The sequence below is a fragment of the Polypterus senegalus genome, chromosome 15, assembly GCF_016835505.1.
Source record: "Polypterus senegalus isolate Bchr_013 chromosome 15, ASM1683550v1, whole genome shotgun sequence".
NCBI lineage: Eukaryota > Metazoa > Chordata > Cladistia > Polypteriformes > Polypteridae > Polypterus > Polypterus senegalus.
In genome coordinates, this window is record NC_053168.1 from 114,056,148 (window position 1) to 114,070,649 (window position 14,502).

A 14,502-nucleotide genomic window follows, 5' to 3' on the forward strand; every position below is an offset into this window, starting at 1 on the left:
ATTAAGAATAAAGAATTCCACTGTTAACTCCTATGGCCATGGCTCGTCAATAGCAGGCCAAATGTAATGGAGCAATGCAGCACAACACTGGTATTATGATGTCACAAAAAATGCCCCAGGCAAAGACCTTCTTTTGTATACAATAACTCTATTCTCAAGCACTTTACAGAAAATGCATTTTTTTTCCTTCTAGCTACTCGTCTCACATGTTGGAAGTGCTACCAGGCTTTCTTAGTTGGACAGTGTGTACACCATGCTCTTTGGCAAGTTTAAATAATAACTTAAGGTGATCACTAGATGTTTGACAACTGTCAATAATAATATATCATTGATGGGGTACACTCCATGTGTTTTCACCATCATTATTTAACTTCTAGTGATTTCAAAGGCACAGATGAAGGGTAGTTATGTTAAATTGGCAAAAGGAATATGCTGAAGTTACAAGCAATATACTGTATATTATTTCAAGATAATGGCTGTCTTTGTAAATCCTAGTATAAGCAACCTAAAACTAGGACTATCAATAACACTAACTGTTCTGAATATTATGCTATCAATGCAGGCTTCATTATCCAAACTGGTAAAGCATTTCACTTATTCCAAGGGAAAATAAACAATCAATGGACAGTGGTGGATTGGTGATTCTAAATTGTCCCTAATGTGTGCTTGGTGTGTTGGTTTGTGTGTCCTGCGGTAGGTTGGCGGCCTGCCCGGGATTGGTTCCAGCCTTGCGCCCTGTGTTGGCTGAGATTGGCTCCAGCAGGCTCCCGTGAGCCTGTGTTCGGATTCAACGGGTTGGAAAATGGATGGATGGACAGTGCCAATAAAAATCTCTTTTATGGGGTCAAAAAAATAATTCCCTTGCATTTCTGCTGTCTCCAAAAAACGCTTTTATAATAAATACTAGCTGTAATAGCCTAGTCCTGCCATTAATGCAAAGAAATCTGCAATATTGAAAGGGTGCACACCACTTTCAATTGTAAGCAAAAACGAATGATAAGAAAATGAGCAACACTTTATTTTAGGTACTAAAAAAACACATCTCTTACTCATTTACTCTTATGTAAAAAGACATTAAGAAAGGCTTCTCTTCATCTTTATTATGCATATAAAACATCAGTAAAGTGGTTATTCATCTACGTGATGTGACCTACTGAAATAATTTCACTTTGGAAAGAGAGTTAAGTGAGACACATTTCACTTCATATTGCGTACTTCATTATAAGACCAGTAAATCCTTCATATTAACAAGTAATTCTACCAGTATATTAAAGACTCTTAACATGCCACACTGCACAAAGATGAATACTCTATCTACTATGTGTTATGTATGCACATTAGCTATGTGTGCAAGTCATCTGAAAACACAGGACATGCTGTAAATTAATAAAAACAAAAAAAATTATTACTATTTAAAAGGTGTTTCTTTCTTCTTGACGGTACAAGAAAGTGCAAAGCATCTGCATTGATACATGGGAACAAAAAAGATGTCCCAGCTGAACCGCAACTTTAATCAATAGACTGAGCCAGTCCCACAGAGCCGCTTTGAGGTTCAGCCAGTGTGTGATCCAAGAGTGGAACTATGTAAGGACAATGAACTATATTTTATTTACTTATGAGCAGTTTGTGGCCATTTGTTGCATTTTGTTTTTGGTGTTCGAACTTTTGTTGTTTGAGGCCCAGTTGTGCCGTAGTCAGCACTGCTGCCTCACAGCTCAGATTACAAATGTGGCCACAATAATTGGTACAGCATTGTTAGACAACATTTCCCTAGACCCCATGGGCACTTCAAAGGCTGCTGCACCATTATAATCCACTCAAAACTAGTTAATTTGTCCATTGACTTTAACACATTTCGCCAAATTCTATAAATATGGCCAACATTTCTATGACTTTGATGAACTCACAGCGAAATGAACTCTGCAAAGTTCACTCATCACTATTAACTATATAATAATAGCTAAGAGTGACTTCAGCTTTAAAGCTGATGAGATCAAATCTTCGGTTCTCAAAATACAAAGACTTCTTGTTAAAGATACCGCTATAGCAAGACACTATAATGACATCAGGTTTACACTTGCTGAAAAAAAAAGTATTAGTTAAACTGGTTTCTAAGGTTTCTGGATATCGTAACATCTCACTAAATTTTAAAAGTTGATGAATAGTAGTGCAATCATTCCTGGCATCCACTTTAGATTAAGAATGTGGTTTTAGCCTAAGTAATGTTTAATGACTTTTGATTCGAACATTTATTGCATTCCATTTTTAACTAAGATACTGTATCTACCTTTATTACTGCTGCTTTTGTTACTTATTGTGTGAAAATGTCACTGAAAAAAATACAAAATTTCAATTAGTTTTTAATCACATACATATTAAAATATCAACGAGTATAGTGTATAAAACTACCACTCAGCAAACAAATATTCAAAATTACATTGAAATTAATTGTTTAACTAAAACTAACAAACTCCTAAATTAAGATTTATGTATATTATGCATTAAAATATTTGCAAGAGACAGAGTTTGTTATTGATTTTTATACTTTAAAAGATACCCATGGTTTGAGCATTTTGATCAAGAAAATTTTTAAAAATAACTTGTTAAAAGGTGCAGAAAGAAATACTATATCCCTTCAAATAGCCTTACAAAAATTATAGGAAAATTATTGGAAACATTGCTCGATCTCTTAAATCATGACTAGTGCGACCATGACAGAAAATACATAGTCATTCATTCACTCTTTTTCTCAAGATGCCATGATAGGGGCATGGTAAACTTGAGCCCATCCCAACAGCAAAATGCAGGAATCGACTCAGAATAGGATATGAATCCATGGAAGGTCACAATGAATTAATTAAAATGGACGGAAAGACTGACATTAATGGGTACCTTTTTTCTTATGCTAGTTCATGTTTTACTCGTTTTTATAAATGACTCTGTGATGCAGTTGCAAAGTCACACTTATTTTACCACGACGCAGCTTTAATTTTTCCTCTAAAAATGAACAATACTATGAAATAATGTTTTTTTTTCCTCCTAAAGGAATAACCAACAACCCCACCAATAAATTATATGGAATGTGAAACCCCAAGACTACCTAAGACCAAACACTTAAAAGTAGAAGTGGAGAAGCAACTAGCTGTTTGGCAAAGAAAATGTTGCTACTCCTCAGATAAGTGGACTAAAACGCATATATTTGGTTTACTTATGTATAATGCTGACCCATATTGAATAATGCTAAATTACTAAAAAAAAAAAAAAAAAAAAAAACTTAATTTTAAACCACATTAATTTTCAATGCATTTATATTAGTATGATAAACCACCAATACTTTCATTTATGTTTAAATTATGATTTCTACAAAATAAAAGATGCAACCACTCAAAAATGCTGAACTTCAAATTTCCAAAGATACAACTCTGTAAGTTGAAACAGAAACCAGGTTCACAAATAAATGAATGACTTCCATGAATGAATATAAACAAATATTGCTTGCCATAAATCAGACTCCAGAATGATTAAAATGTGCACCACAAAATTCAATTTAATTCCATTCAAGTTTAATGTCCCAAGGGGGAGTTTTTTTTTGTAAGAAGGTTTTACAGAGACAATGACAGAACATTAAAAACACATCAACAAACAAATTTGCCATCAAACATAAACTTTGCAGAAATAAAACAGCAGTGAACATAAGAAGTATGGAACAAATTGTGATTTTAGTTATTACATACAGTATAAAAATTAAACCAATATTAAAACTTGACTAATGATTGACATTAGTGATAACTGAAAAGTTATGATTTAATACGATAAACCTTGTCTTGGTTAGAAGATTAATAGCAGTTCAGATAATGAGGTATTTGAATCAGTTGGTGTTTGGCCTCAGAATCTTGAGCCTATGACCTGATGGCAAAAACTGGAATTCTGAATATAAAGCATGAATTCTGTCTAAATGAAAACACTCTGCCTTCCTCAATATGTGCTTATTACATTTTTGAGATCTTGTTATTTTACCGAACCATTTTACTATTTGATTCAAGCAGTATTTTTCACAAAAGGGACAGGTGAGAATCTTTAAAACATCTAAATACATCCATGGTTGTCAAGGTCACAAATCCTACCAGAATAATTAAATAATTAAAAATATGCAAATATCGAATTTATCACTTGAAAACCATTTGTAAAGGCTGACCTAAAATGGATAAAAAAAATGAAATGGACAGAAAAGAAAGAATGTGACCAAAATAAACTTCAGCAAAAAGTAACATGTTCAAAAAAGTCCACTGCTCATAAGTGAACTTTTTGAGTAGATTTGAAAATGCAAAGCTCACTGCAATCGTTTATAAAGGGCATGGAAGTTATCACTCATTACTTTAAAAGGGCATGAAGGCTACCACTCATTACTTTGGACACTTGGTTATCAATGTAAAAATATAACACTAGTCAGGTTGTCAGACCTAAATACAACAATAAAGAATTGCAGTGGTTCAGAGGGAATGTTCAGGCAAGATAGAAAACAAAATTCAGAAAGTGAAATACTGCCATCTATTGTTACTTTCAAAACATTGTTTTTTATTAGGAAGCCTAATCTCAATGGAAACACAGGCTCTATGTAAGTCACTATGAAGAAAAAAGGGAACTAAATAAAAGTAATGCAAAACATAATTATTTCTAAATAAATATTTTCTGCAGGATTTGCTACAAACTAAACCATCTTTGAAGATTTATTTTTTTTTAAATTTTTGAGTCATCTTTTCCCCCATCTTTAGATTAGGAGAAATATATTTGCTACAACAAATATTAGAAGGAGATAGATAGATAGGATAGATAGATACTTTATTAATCCCAAGGGGAAATTCACATATGCAAAATAAATTAAACTTAATGTCAATTATAGTGAGTAATAATGTCACAGTGTTAACTTTTGGAAAATGATATTTGCAATTTATGTTTGCGATTATATAACAACAAAAATAATCACAATATGGAAGAAACTGTGTCCCTCACAGCAGATTATTTTTATTGTTTTACACTATTGGATTTTGATTCGTTAAAATGAGAAATTTTATCTGTGATTCATGGAGGCCAAAAAGAATAAAACTTATCGTTCTGGACAAGTCTCTAATTTACTCATTTCTTCTAATATAATAACTCATGCTGTTCCAGGTCAGCCAGGAATAGGGACAGAGAGCAGTTCTAAGGTCATTCCCTAAAAAAGACAGGATTAATGTCATGACATTATCAAAAATAGAATCTTGTTTCTTTTATTGTGATCTAATGTAGTGATCAGCTAAAATGCACACTTCTTACCCAGTTTCAGTTTTTGGTAGACAAATCTAAAATTTCCTCTGTATATGCCCCATTCTGTTTTCCATACATTCTGTGAAGACTGAGGGGTCCTTGTGCTGACAATTATGCCAATAACATAATACTACCAAGCCTATACCTTACCATGGAATAGTGTGACCTGACTTAGGTTCAACATTCCATTTTTGGCTAAACAGTATTCAGGACAAAAACTTTCTCTTCTAGCCTTGCCACACCACAAGATGGTACACAATATATCTGCAGTACTTTAAGGAGACTTTTTATGAACACTTTGCAGACAACAACTTCCTTGCCACCTTATTATGAAAACTATTCCTATATATTACTATATATCACTGAAGTCTACTTTGGCTTCAAACACCCAACTAACACAAAATTAGTCTTTGGTAATTCATCTCAGCAATTCTGAAATTTTACTGATACATTACAAGATGTACTATGAAGAGATTTTTTCTTCTTCAAAATAACTGTTAGCATAGTACTATGCATGTTTATTCTACATATTATAAATTTACCCATTAGCCTGTATCGTTCTAAAGGCAGTGATCATTACATTATTATTAAGAGATCAAAACTGAAACCTAGCATTACATTTAATAGACTGACTGAAGGTCAAAAGAAATGTTTTGAAAAAAATCAGTAAAATATTTTTTTTTACAATTACATCTAAATTTAGAAACAATCACTACAAAGACCTAATTATAAAATAATCTGAATAACCTTTATCAGTTGGCTATAAAATATTTTAAACCTTGTACTGTGAAACATTCTTGCAGTATTTGATATACAGATTACTATATGTTCCTTCATAGTTAATAGAATGCATTAAGTATTTCTTTTGGCTGAACTCTTACTTTTCTGACAGATGGCAATCTCTTTGGAAAAGTGAAAGTGTTAGGGCTGCCACCTGAACAATTTGAGAGCAAAATGTTACTATTAAAAATATGTACAGTATACACACTTGAAATACATTTAAATGTGAATTTAAAGTTCTGTGTGTTAAATGTACGTTTCTGTATGGAGGCATTACTTTAACCAGTTCTAGGTTGGATTCATTTTAGCAATACATTTTATAATAATTTCATTACACTAATACACTATACTGTACATTACCCAATCAGCAATAGCACTAAAACCATTGATAGATGAAGAGAATAAAATTGATTATCTCACTACAATGGCACCTGTCAAGGGGTGGGATATATTAGGCAGAAAGTGAAAAGTCAGTTCCTGAAGGCAATGTGTAGGAAGCAGGAAAAATGGGCACGCGTAAGCATCTAAGTAACAAAGGCCAAATTGTGATGGCTAGAAAACCGACTCAGATCATCTCCAAAAATGAGAGGGCTTGTGGGGTGTTCCTGGTATGAAATACTTAGTACCTACCAAGGTACTGTCTGAGGAAGGACAACAGGTGAACTGGCAACAAGGTCATGGGAGGCTAAGGTTCACTGATGCACGTGTAGAGCGAATACTAGCCTGTCTAGTCCAATCCCACAGAAGAACTACTATACCCCAAATTGCTGAAAAACATAATGCTGGCCATGATAGAAAAGTGTCATAATTCAAAGTGCAGCACAGCAATGAAAGAAGGTGGCCTGGCCTGATGAAGCAGGTTTTCGTTTCGCTCAGGTGAACTGCTGGAAGCATACGAGTCATTTACCTGAGGAAGAGAAGGCAGCAGGATGGACCATAGGAAAAAGCCAAGCCAGTAGAGGCAATTTGATGCTCTGGGCAATGTTCTATTGGAAAACCTTGACCAGGACTATCCCCTTGAAGTGTCTGCCCCCACCATCTCAAAAGACTTTTGTTACTCCAACTCAAACAGATTTTGTCACAAATGGGTCATTTCCTGGTTTATAATTTGCCCATGATAATAAATCAAAGGGACCTTCTTTGATTGTCAAAAAATGAGCAAAAAAATAAAAAATAAAAAAGAGGAAAAGTATTTTTGATATGATCAACGATTAAAGAGTAACTAAGCATTGTCAGGGATGCCAGGGGCGACGACCTGGCCGGGACGCCATGAGGGACCGGAAGAGGGCGTGCCCCCATCTGGGATCACGTGGGGGCCACGGGTTGAGGGCTTGGAAGCCCAACCCTGTAGGGGGCCGTGGTCACCACCAGGGGGCGCCCCAATGCCTTGGGAGCCCTGGACCTCGGCACTTCCGCCACACCAGGAAGTGTTGGGGGGGGGGAATGAAGAGAAGCAGGGACACCCGGAGTGCTTCCAGGAGGACAGCCGGCACTTCCGCCACACTGGGGCGTGTCGGCAGGTGTTTGAGGGAGGCGCCTCTCTGGCAGAGGAGCTGAACATCTTCTTTGCCCGCTTTGAGGTGACACCAACAGCAGCTTCATCACAGCCGCCTGTTCACAACAGTAACATACTCATGGTGGAAGACTGTGAGGTGAGGCGGGTGATGAGGAAGGCTGCAGGACCCGACGGTGTGGCTGGGCAGGTGCTGAAAGACTGTACGGTTCAACTGGCCAGAATCTTCACTACAATTTTCAACCAGTCCCTGTTCCAGGCCACTGTCCCATCCTGCCTCAAGTCCTCAATCATTGTTCCGCTGCCAAAAAAATCCATCACGAACAGTCTGAATGATCTCCACCCAGTGGCACTCACATCTGTCATCATGAAGCTCTTTGAGAAACTGGTGCGGAGTCATATCATCGCCTCCCGGTCTACAAACCTGGACCCATTTCAATTTGCTTACAAAACAAAGAGATCCACGGAGGACGCTGTGGCCACAGCCCTTCATGCTGCCCTGCCACCTGGAGCAGCAGGGGAGTTACACCAGGCTGCTCTTTGTTGATTTCAGCGCTGCATTTAACACCTTCCCCCCATAACGACTGGTGTCCAAACTGGCAGATCTGGGAGTTCCATCACTCACCTGCAGTTGGATACTGGACTTCCTGTCTGGTCGCACCCTGAGAGTCAGGCTGGGTCTCCACACATCCACTGCTCTCAGCCTCAATATTGGGACGCCGCAGGGTTGTATGTTCAGCCCGCTCCTCTACACTTACTGTATGACTATGTCCCCACTCACCATTGCAACAAAATCATAAAGTTTGCGGATGACACAATGGTGGTTGGACTCATCTCAGGCAAGGAGGTTGAGCTAGCATACAGGGATAAGGTGGAGCGGCTGTCAGAGTGGTGCACGGTCAATACCCTGCTCCTCAATACCACAAAAACGAAGGAGCTTGTTATTGACTTTGGAAAAAACAAAACTGACAACCAGCCACTCATCACTGGCAGGGTCTGTGTGGAGAGGGTCCTGGTGTTAAGGTTTCTGGGCATTCGGCTGGAGGATGGCCTGACTGAACACCGACACCAAGGAGCTGCTGAAGAAGGTATTTTCTGAGAATCCTCAGAAAGAACAATCTCCCCAAAAATATGCTCCTTGCCTTTTATCACTGTTCCATTGAGAGTGTGCTTATGTACAGACTGTGTGTGGTACGGTAGCTGCACTTCCTCAGAAAGGAAAGCGCTCCACAGGGTCATCAGGACAGCAGAAAGAACAATTTGTACCCTCCCTACTCTGGAAAAAAATCTACACCTCCCAATGCCGCAAAAAAGCAATAGACATTTCACAGGATTCATCACTTCCCGGTCATTGCCTCTTCCAGCTTTTGCCATTGGGCAAGAGATACCAAGCAATGGAAACCAGGACAAACCACCTTAAAAACATCTTTTATCCAAAAGCAATCATGGCCCTGAACTCGCAATAAAACTGCTCCATATCATTCTCCCAACGTGCAATATAGACCTTAAGTCAACAACTGCAATTTGCATATTTTGTAAAGTACTTTAATTACTATTCGGTTTGTTATTATTTTCTCTCTTCTTGTCGTTTTAACTCTTATGCCTCACACTGAGTCGGCTGCACCTTCAATTTCGTTGTTCCTTTGTAAAAGAGACAATAACAATAAATATCTATTTATCTAAAATTGTATTAGCCTTTATTCTAATTTAGACTATACTGGAAATGATTGCAAAGTTTTGTAAAAATGTATGGTGGTTTTCATGTGATGCGCTAACAGACAGAATTCAAATTTACATATACAGATTTCTTGTAAGTAGCTATGGATAATGTGTGACAGTTTAAAAAAAATATTATAATATAAAATTAACATTTCCTTATTCATTAAATAAAGGCATTTGGTGCATTTAATTGCTCCTCTTATTAAAAAAGGTGCAGTGACCCATGGTGTCCCAGTTTATATAAAAGAGGGGCAAGTACTGAAACTGCATGGTTGAGCCTCTGACAGCATTTGTTTCTTCTTTTATATGCAGAGATATCCCGTGACAGATTTTAGGGGTATAAAAGATAATGGGCACTCTAGGAGGTATCGCCCAAATTTAGTTTTTTCTTTTTATTTCACGAAAACTGCTTAAGTCCTCACACTGCCCACATTGATGACATAAATTGTTGCATACACAACTATTGATGTCATCTGCAATGAACGAATTGCTGCTTACTACAAGGAAATAATTTCTAATTATGACAGAAAATGTAGACATTCAAGGCATTACTAGTTAAAAATGTATTGTGAACAAGTCAGAAATAAATAAAAATGCTATTTAAAAAGAGTTTGGTACATTTTATAGCACCTTTTATACTGAAGACATTGAAATTATAACAAAGTATACATAACACAAAAAGAGAAAACACAGGTTTGGATAAAAAAAAATGATAAACTAATTAAAATAATGCCAGAAGGTGTGGCCATGATTTTACTTTATTGTTTAAAAGAGGCACTTGCTTAAAAAAACTATAAAAAAAATATCAAAAACAACCAATATAAACTGTTAATGTCACACATTTTAGAATTTTTGCTTTTAAATCTTACTGTTAGCCTAATTTCATTTCTTGGAAAAAAAATCAGTGAAATTATAAACCAAGTCAGAATAAGGCTAAAATGTGTGATAAAATAAAGAAGAACATAGCAAGAAAATAAAGGCTAATACAATAGTAAAGTCAATAATTTAATTCTGATTTATTTTACACTTTCCTTTACAGTACGGAAGTGTGGAAGGACACTAAGTGAGTACAGTATTTTTTGTAGTCGGTTAGAAACTCTGTAAACAAAATCTTAGTCAAACAAAAATTGAGCTAAAAAAAAATAACTGAACCATTGCTAAGCATGCGAGAAAAACCTATCCTTACATCTATTTTACAAAAATATGTGCATTTAAAAGACCACAGATACACTTTATAAAGGAGTAAACAGGAAGCTAACATGCACTTTTTCCAGCTATAAGAATGAACTGACAAAAAGCAGCCTTTTAAATGTTTGTATGTAACCTATGCAAATAGTACTCTCACACCTGCATAATACAAAACATCTATTTTAGGAACTCTATTAAAAAATGACAACGTGGTGCACTCCGGCAAGTTCAGAAAAGTAATAAATTGAAATAAAAATTAGATACTTGCTACATAGGACTAAATGACTAAAGTTACATAAACTCAACTAGTAAGGCACTTCAAACTTCAACTCAGAAAAGTAATATACATATCAACTGAATTCACGGATCAGTTAAGTACTGTTACTTTACAAACCCGTGATAAACCACACAAAAGCACAATGTTTGCCTGGTGACACAAACATCCTGAAACTGTCCATAACTGAGGTAACAGCAAAATCAGTACCAATTGTTAGCAATTCAGAATTAAGAAATACTGCTGTTTCTAAAATAAAACAATCAGACAAAACTATAGCACAAATCTACTGTGATGCATCTTGGGTCTCCAAAAAAGTTAGCATAGTATACGTTGCTTAAACTAAAACTCTTCCTATCATAATGCTGGCATTTTCTTCCTCAGGAGCAGAATACCAAACAACATTTCTGTCAAGGTTGTTATACACAAACACCCACAAAGCTCACTCATAAATTAATGCCACTATGAATGTAATAACTGGAACATTACAATCCACCAAACTTCTGTAGCTCCATATTCTTTTAATTAACAATTCTCACATAAAATTACCCAGAATTGCTAAAAAAGAAATATTACTCCTCTGTATCTGCCATCTATTCAAGACAAACAACCGTTCAAGAAAACCAATATGGAAACACCTGGGAATTCAACTTAAATTTTGCAAGAAAAAATATGTGGCATTTCCTGAATCCTAGCAAATACAAGTTTGCACTGTTTGGTCCTGACCTCCACAACTACGACTGATCCACACATGACAAGTTCAGGACTAGTCACAGGCTAAAAACATCCTGTTAGTCTTTACAATTGGGGGATACTTTAATTGCAAACTGACGGTGCACTTGGGGGATGGAACATACCATGCACTGTAATATAGAGATGTATGTTTAACCTGCAATTTTAAAATTTATGCTCTCTCAACACAGCTCAGAAACTCTGCACTCACTAAAAACAATTACAACATACATATGAGCTGCTGTGTCATGTATATTAGCATTATCATGTAAAATTTGGATTTAAGCAAAGAAAACAGACAGCATCCTAGTTTCAAATTGAATGCATAATGAAAATAATTATTTACTTCAGCAAATTGTTTACTATTCAAGTGAAAAAACATTAAAGCCTAAATAAACATTTAATTTAGCTTGATCATTGTAAATGTAAAAAAAGCAGAAAAAAATGCTAGACATTTTCTAAAATATAGTCTAAAATTTTAATTATTCAATAAATAGTAAATGAAAGGGGGAGGTTAAAACATGTGGGGCACACCAGAAGTTCTTTTTGATTTCAAATCATCACTACTCTTGAGTTTATAAGATGCTAGGATGTTTCAGAACATCTAATCAAAAAGAATCTCTGTTCTAGAACCTCAATCTTCTAGAATGCAGTGCCTTGTTAATAAAAAAAATAAAAACCGCAGAACAAAAATAAATTGATTCATATAATACACATATTTTTAAAACAAAAACTACATATATTGTGCACAATATTAAATATACATTTTAGAATGACTAAATACAATCACCCTAAAACCATTTGAGGAGTATCAATCCAATTTAAATAAACTACTCTGGAAAAAACTACTAAAAATGGCAATTTATTGGGTAAATTAACTTTTTGAGATTTTGAAAGAAATTTAACAACATTTAAAAAAACTGTACTTTACCTGATATGTACAATCCTGATGAGTGATGCTGCAAGACTAGCCAAGAATCTACCTCCATTGCAACAGTGGCTCAAACAAGACAGAAGTTCACAGGGGAGAGATGGTAGAAAATACAGCAATTGGACAAGTTTTTGCTGGCATTCATGAGGAAGGAGTACAAAAGCACCATCTTCTGGATCTGTATTAAAAGGGCATCAAGCACATTTTTAGTCATTGACAGAGGAGAGAGAGAGAGAGCGCGAGAAAAAGATTATCCTACACTCACATATACAAAAATAGTAAAAAAAAATATAGATTTGTTTCCTAGAGTTAAAGCATATTTCTTCACTGCCTAAAATCAAAATTTGCATGACCAGTAACCACAGCACTAGATTGTAAGTTACTGACTGTTCAATCCTTGGCAATGTATCATTGTGTGGTCTTAAGTCAGTCACTTAATCTGTGATTAGACCACACAGTTATGCAAATAAACAAAATAGGGTACCCATGTTTTTTTTTTATTAGTTTGTATGTTTGCCATTTTTACTAATTTCTACAATGATGACTGGCTGCCCTTCCACATTAAAATATTTGATTACAGATATAACAGCTGTTTTATATCAACATCCCTACTATATTATGGTACATATAAAATGTATTGGTTATGTGTTACAAAATATAAAAAGATTTAAATGAAACACTAAAATGTTTTTAATGTATGCAAAAACATCAGTTGTTTGAAAATATTAAGATATTTCATAACAGTCTTGATTCCAACCTTAGGCACAATGTGGCCAAGAAATTAACAGAGTTGGCATGGAAAACATAAGGCTAGATCAGGGGTCCTCAATCACGGTCCTGGAGAGCCGCAGTGGCTGCAGGGTTGCGCCAACCCAGTTGCTTAATAAAAAGCACTTATTGCTAAAGTAACACTTCTGCTTCACTTTAGTGATTTTGAGCCCTTATTGCTTAATTTTGTCTTAAACAGCTATTTTAATTGCTCCTTATTATCAATAACATGCACATGACAAGAGAGCGCAGCATTTCTCCATTTAGCTTATTTACATTTACACCTGTGTGTATTTATCTGCACTATTGGGTTTAATTAAATACTTGGAAGAAAAATGAAGAGAAAAAAGTGAAGGACTGAGAATTACTCGTCCATTTTAGCCTTCAAATCATTTGCATGATAGAAAGGGAAAGAAAATCTAGGATATGAGAATGACCTGACATAGCAGAGTTAATTTAATTTCATAGCTTGTTAGTGCTTTATTGGCAAGAATTGCTTTCTAATTAAGCAACCAGGTCAGAACAAAAACCTGCAGCCACTGCGGCTCTCCAGGACTGGGATTGAGGACCCCTGGGCTAGATGAACTTTTATAGGTAAACGCTCAAAAGAGTTTATAATTAATATATTAATGTATTACCATAATATCTTATGATAGTATCAATTACTCCTCTCTTTTGCAAATGGTTCAGTCTTTTGATAAAAGAAAATCTTTCCTGATGTTTGATGGCAAATTTTTTGCTAGTGGTTTTTATTAATTACCACTTTATTTTTATAGTCCATCTTAATAAAAAATGAGTTTGCCCTCTTCAAGATTCCTAATTCACTATAGTTCCCAGGGCAAAAATAGAAAGTATAACGTAAAAAAAAAAAAAAAAGCATCAGCACTGTAAGAATGAGGTGTTCTCACTACCAAATACCTCATCCTGCTTTTAATTCACTGGCTATTATTAAAGCAAAAGGCATGCTTTATATAAAGGAAATAACTGGAATGTGGGGAAGGGAGTGCCATAAAATGCTGACAGCTACACATATATGCTCTTTTTGCTGATACATTTTCTTAAGGCCCTTGTGTAACAATCTAGACAGAGCCACAAACTAGGTACTTCTGCACTGCAAGACATCATATCAAACCAAACAAAAGAGGCCTTGTAATGGAGTCAACCAACTTGGTGGTCTTCATATATCACACAACTTTTCCTAGGACAAGTGTATCATGTCTATTTGGAAAGTATTTCTATCTCTCTATTATAAAAAAAAATCTTGGGGAGGGAGACAGGGAGACGAGATCTTCT

General features: G+C 35.5%; 1 protein-coding gene across 2 annotated transcripts in view; it reads right to left on the reverse strand.

Annotated features, from left to right (window-relative positions):
• The window catches only part of tex10 (testis expressed 10), an 89,994-nt gene that overhangs the window by 36,819 nt on the left and 38,673 nt on the right, over positions 1–14,502 (reverse strand). For both annotated transcript variants that reach the window (XM_039737493.1, XM_039737492.1), the window contains exon 9: positions 12,442–12,619. In XM_039737493.1, coding sequence (XP_039593427.1) covers positions 12,442–12,619 — 178 coding nt within the window. The remainder of the gene's footprint in view (positions 1–12,441; positions 12,620–14,502) is intronic.